Source organism: Trachurus japonicus, chromosome 5 (genome assembly GCF_045865225.1).
Source record: "Trachurus japonicus isolate A0001 chromosome 5, Traja_1.0".
NCBI lineage: Eukaryota > Metazoa > Chordata > Actinopteri > Carangiformes > Carangidae > Trachurus > Trachurus japonicus.
In genome coordinates, this window is record NC_140911.1 from 34,674,472 (window position 1) to 34,680,471 (window position 6,000).

General features: G+C 42.8%; 1 protein-coding gene across 1 annotated transcript in view; it reads right to left on the reverse strand.

Moving 5' to 3' along the window:
• snta1 (syntrophin, alpha 1) overlaps positions 1 to 4,571 on the reverse strand; it is a 34,272-nt gene extending 29,701 nt beyond the window's left edge. Inside the window, exon 1 of the mRNA XM_085777694.1 lies at positions 4,275 to 4,571. Coding sequence (XP_085633820.1) covers positions 4,275 to 4,551 — 277 coding nt within the window. The 5' untranslated portion in view covers positions 4,552 to 4,571. The remainder of the gene's footprint in view (positions 1 to 4,274) is intronic.
• Between the last annotated feature and the right edge of the window lie 1,429 nt (positions 4,572 to 6,000).

Genomic DNA, 6,000 nt, shown 5'->3' on the forward strand with positions numbered 1-6,000 from the left:
TGCAGCCCTGTGGCCTTTTACTTGATGAATGGTGGTGATTTATGTCAAGAATGTCCAGACTATTTAAAGTAAATGGTTGGACAAGTTGGCACAAGACGGCCATGTTTCTTTGAGTTGAACTGATAGCGTGGCCGGTGTCAAGATGACATTGGCATTGGCACCAAAAGGATTTAGACAGATGTTTGAATTGATTAGGAGAAGGAGTGACTTGATATAAAGGAAGCAGATTTTTTTCTCATCATCTACTTTGACAAACTACCAACTTAAAGGGATAGTTCACCCGTCATGCCAAGGAAGGGTTGGGAAAACTTTCAGAGTCATCAAAACGCTTTTGGAGTTCCAGGGGGGGTCCGGCTGGCAACGGATTTTCATATAATGGCGGGGGATTGTGCTCACTTTTGAATCGTCCAAAACACACACTATGAAACATTCAAATACCTCCATACTGCTCGTCCGTACTGACCCAAGTGTCCTGAAGCTGCGACATGAACAAGTTGTTAGGAAAAAAAAAATTTGATCTCTGTTTTTAGCCTTGTTGTAGCAGTAGCTCCCTTTAGCTCTGTTGATGTTTGTGCGCATGCGTGAGGTTATTTCTTCCGTACATCATACATCCAAACGACGAACGCAGCAAATTTTACGTATTTCACGCAGCCACACTGGGAGCTACTACCTCAACAAGGTTAAAAACAGAGATCAAATAATTTTTTTCCGAACAACTTTTTCATGTGGCGGCTTCAGGACATTGATAACTCCGAAAGTACTCTAAACCATCCATACTGCTCGGGAGGAGCCACTAGAGCATGACGGTGAGTAGAAAACTGGTGAATTATTGATTTTGGGTGAAGTATCCCTTTAAGTCAGCAGCCAAAGCAGGTGAGGGGTCGTCAGTAGTGGCAAAAACACATTAACCCCATAATTCCTTGCAATTTCTCCTCCCGTCTTCACTCAGGTTCACTTCAAATCCCAAATACCTCTGATTGACATGACTGCTGAGTAAACAAACGTTGGCATATTGTAGGGGGAAAAAACGTCAATATGTCAGCTACTCTTACACAACCCTTAATCCTCCCATATTCCCTTCCTCTTCCTGCCTTTCTTTCTTCAACTTTTCCTGTCAAACACAATTCAGCACCCTCCAGCTGGCAGCCTGTCACTCACTTGACAGGAGGGTGGCAGCGGAGGAGGTGGGGAGGAGCCACTGCAGCTAACGATGACAGGTAAATGGATGGTACCGGGTTATACAACACTGACATACACCTAATTAGGTACTTTTGTGCCAACAATGTGTTTGTGGTGATAATGCTGCTTTCAAAGGAATCAGCACGATCAGCATTTAACTTCCTCAAACTTCAGCCGAGCTGCTAATGAACACTGAAACAAACAACACAAGCAACAAACAAATTGATCTCAACACTTAAGAAAATAATGTGGTTTCTGATGGATGGCGTGCAAAGCCACACGAGGAGATAATATCTTTTTAATAATGGGTTTGTTACATAACACTGCACCTGAGCTTTGTTAACTGAGAAAAAATGTTGTCAAGGAGAGAGCATCTGAGCTAGCCTGAGACAAAACAGCTCCAGGCACCAACCAACGGTTTCATAATGTATGTCCTAAAAACTTACAAGAGTGAGTTACAATTTGCATCAAGTCCTATAAAAGTGAGAAAAGCCCAATGTGACAATGATAGTGAAGCTGTCTCCTGCCACAGTGGAAAAACTCAAAGTCACTATGGCAAAAAACCAGCAAGCTCACACATACGGTATGTGGCAGAGGAACAAGACCCAGTCTGCAGAAGCTGCTTCCTCTGACCAGAGGGCCCGTCTGCAGACCTGGAGACTCATTTCCTAGGCTCTCCTCTTAAATTTAGACATGTGAGAGTAAAGGTTGACTGCCTCCATGCTTTTCTGCAGGCTGGGGTGGGCTCCCTAAAATTAACACTAGTGGAGTACTCCACTCCCAGCCACATAGCTTTCATCTTTGGCCAATGACAACTGCCTGCTGTGGACTGCTCCTCTCAGCTGTTCACAATGTGGTGTCAGCTAGCCCACAACAACTTTTTGCCGTGCTCTTTCACTCGTGTTACACTTTTTGACACTCTTTCTTTCGTTCTTTCTTTCCCATTGACACCTCTGGCTTGTGCGGTGTCCTGCTTCATTTACTGCTTGCTCATTGTGCTTTTGTCTTGCTCTTTTCCCTCTGCTAAACCATTCTTCCTCCCTCGCTTCATCATCGCTGCCTTTGAAACAACCAGCATCACAACAGTGTCAAGCCACTGGGGTGCCAGCTATGATTTTGTTTTAATAACATGCTGTCTGATTTTCAAAGCCACCCATTTCCACAGAGATGGGCATTACATTTATGTCATTAGGGGCTAGCTTTGTTGTTGTTGGTGGCGGCAACTATTGGAGGGACTAAAATTAACATGTCACCAGCGGTTACAATGATGAACCGTCTTTGCAGCATGAACAACGGAACAAGTCTACAGCTGTCCATCAAAACCAGCCTGTGCATTTCTGAGTGGCCAAGTGATAACTTGTCAATACATGTACACTGCAAACCTGTCAAGAGGTAGGCTGTAACACACAGAGAGTATAAGTTCGCACACAACGCATTATCAGAGTACAGCTCCATTACTGCCTAGATCTTCACTGTGATGATGCACAAATAACAACTCAAGGTGAGCAAGCCCATCTAATCCCAAACAACGTCTGGAAGATTAAAATGACCATAAACTCAACAACATAAAGATACAAGATAAAATGATGAATAAAACTCCGGGCTTAGATAAATATTTTTAAGAAAAAGCAGTGCTGGAAATAAAATCAAAACTTTCTGTGGATTAGATCTATTATATCTCTGCACAACTGCTTCTTCATGTAGCTTTGCAATGCTGAACCTTCCCAGTTCTCCTCACTGAGATCACAGCTTAGATAAGAGCCTGTTGCTGCAGGTTGAGGAAACAGGACAAGGAAAAGGCTTTTATCAGCTGCACACTACACAACACAGGTATGTAAGCCTGGTTTGTCAGATATGGGAAGGTCACAACCTCTTTCCCATCGAGAGGTTACATAGGACCAACCTTGATGTGCAGCTACATGCATTTGAGATGCTCCCCTTTTGCTCAGAGACACAAAGTGAATCAGCGACAGAGCCAAACAAACTTATTGATGCAGGAACAGTGATAGATTTACTGTTTTTGTGCATCTCTTCTGGCTATGTATGACAACTCTGCCTTTACTGCAGGTCTAAGCGCTCTCTGGTATATGGCTCAGAATTATAATAATAATTTATATGGAGGAAAAGGAATTTAAAAAAACAAATGCACACATCCTAAGTTGATTTGTTAAAGGGGGTAGAAGTAGAAGAAGTATTGTCAATTTAACATGTACTAATATTCTAGTTTTCAGTGCACTATTATTCACAAATAGACAGAAAAGAATGGGGAAATCAAAATTAGGGTTGGTATTGTAGCCTATTCAACTCTTTATTAGCAGTTATTATTAGTTCTATGGAGACCACAGTTTGTTAAAAAGTTTAACTTGAACTTTAACCTTATTGTTCACCTAAGTGGAAATTTGTCTTTGGCTTCCCCACAAAAAATTACAGTACACACAAACCATACAAGAAATAACAAATAGCAGCAGCAATAGGGTTTTTTGTTTGTTTGTGAGAAAAGAAACAGGAAACCCACTTAAATCAAGTGCGGTCATTTGCATTGAGGGCTTAAAATTGTTTGAGTCATGAAACTACTGTCATTTTGAATCTCATCAAAGAAAGAGTAGAAACGTTTAATGTGTATCATTAATTATCATGTATTCTAATGCTGTCTCTAACTTTACTGCGTCAGCTATGTGTGGCCGTCTATCAGGACGGTACAGTGCAGGAGGCTACACTGTCAAACATTGGCCTAAAGTTACACGGCTGTAGCTAATTACCGTCTCCAGTGACTCCGGGACACTGAAATGGCTCCCCACTGAGAGCAGGCACAGCTTGAGCTGTCATTTCACTCCCCGTACAAACAAGAGCACTGCATGTATTAAAAATGAGTTAAAATGCTCCGCGTAATTTCTGTGGACAAAACGTCCCGGGAAAGTTTAATTAGTCTCATGTTTGCGGGGTTTCGCTGCTGAGTTAACTGACAAGTCGTCGGTTGTTTTTTCCAGCGTCCTTGACAGAAAGTGCTCCCAAACTCCTCGGGGGGAAAGAAAAACTTGTGTTAACTGAGACCAAGTCGCCATTTATGACACTACTTCTTCTTTACGCTGCTTTACCTTTGATACTGATACCGAGTCCTCCAACATCTTGCTTGGTGACTCGCACGGTGCGCTTCACGTTGGTGATGGTTTCCGGGACCGGGGACGAGCTGAGGTTCGGGGGGTCTCCGTTGATAGCGCCGGCGGGACTGGGCTTCGTGGGCTCCTCGGGAACCTCCCCGGGGTTTACCGTGAGCGTGTCCTCGGTGAGAGTGGCCAACACCCGGATCCAACGGTCCACGGTCACACGAAGTTCTAGTAGTCCCGTTTTCTGCTCCTTCATCGCGGCAGCCATGTTCAACGCATTCCTGGAATAACTCTAGACGGGCTGGCAGTCCTGTAGAGAGATAGGGGGTGGAGGGCTGAGTAGGGGGCACTCGCACTCACTCTCTCTCTCTTTCTCTCTCTCTCTCTCTCCCTCCTTTCCCATTGCCCTCCCTCAAAAGAGGTTTATCCAGTAGAAGTAAAGTTAATTGAGGGTGATACGATTAGCAACGGTGTTGACACACACACTTAAAGTTCAAAGAGCTTCTTGTTAAGTCCCTCCATTAATGAACTGTGTGCGGTTGAGTCACACATAATTACGTTTTGATACATTAATTTATTTATTTATTTCAAGTGCATTGAACCAGCCAGCCTCAGATCACAGATCTAATTTGCAGCATGCCCAGCAGACAGAAAATCACAGCACTGATATGTACAGACTTTATGTCATGAAGAAAATAGAATCAATAATGCTTTGCAAGTCTGGTAATACTGAGCTGCCTTTCGAGTGGATGGAGTTCATATCAGGCGTGAAATCCACAAATCGTCTTCAGGGTGAACTGTGCTGACAGAAAACATGCTTCACAATGGATGTGATGTTCACAGAGTTAAGAAATCTAATGTTCCCACCAAGTCTCAGTGGAAGCTCTCACCTTAAAACAAAGAGAATAATTTAGAGGATCAGTTCTGGTCCAAAATATTATCCACAAAGAAAATTAAACAGTCGCACTCACACACCAAACAAAAACAATGAGGCTGATTTGCCTGCTGGAAGAGCAGATGAAAATGATTCCAACTCCATGACAGTTCTGGGTTATGGCATGATGCATGATGCTCTCTAAAGAGTTGGCGAGCCCAAAGTTTCCCTCCAGTAGGCACTAAATGAGGAGGTAGTGCAGTATATGAGCACTGATATTCGCTAAATCATTCTTGGCCATAGACCAAAAGCAGAATAGGCTAGTGGCAGTTCTGTAAGAGTGCTGGAAGAAAAATAAAACATAAATAGTCTATTTGCTAAGAAGATTACTGTTGGTTCCCTTTACAATTTGAACAGGTAGCACAGCATCCCTTTTCAGGTCAGTCATCCGATTAACAACAGACCAACCCTTTCTGTGCACCGATGGTGTGGTGCTTTGGTAACACAAAGTCCTCCACATGAAGTATGATAGCGATTTGTGCCAAACAGCAGGATCTCAGTTTGTCATTTTCTATCTACTTAGATTCTGCTCATATTTCCATTATTTTCAGGCAACAACAACATGTTGAATAACTTTCTCTCTATTTCTCATCATTTCTTATTCCACTAGCTTGAATAAGTCCTACCAATCAAGCAGTTTCACATTATCTCCTTCAGACCTGTAGCCTAAAATAACTGCAAACCCCCCCCAACAAAAATGAAGTTAAAATCAGTAAAATGAAATGCCAGACTTTGAAAAATGCTGTTTCATATTGTGTTGGATCTGATTGGTGCAGCTATGAT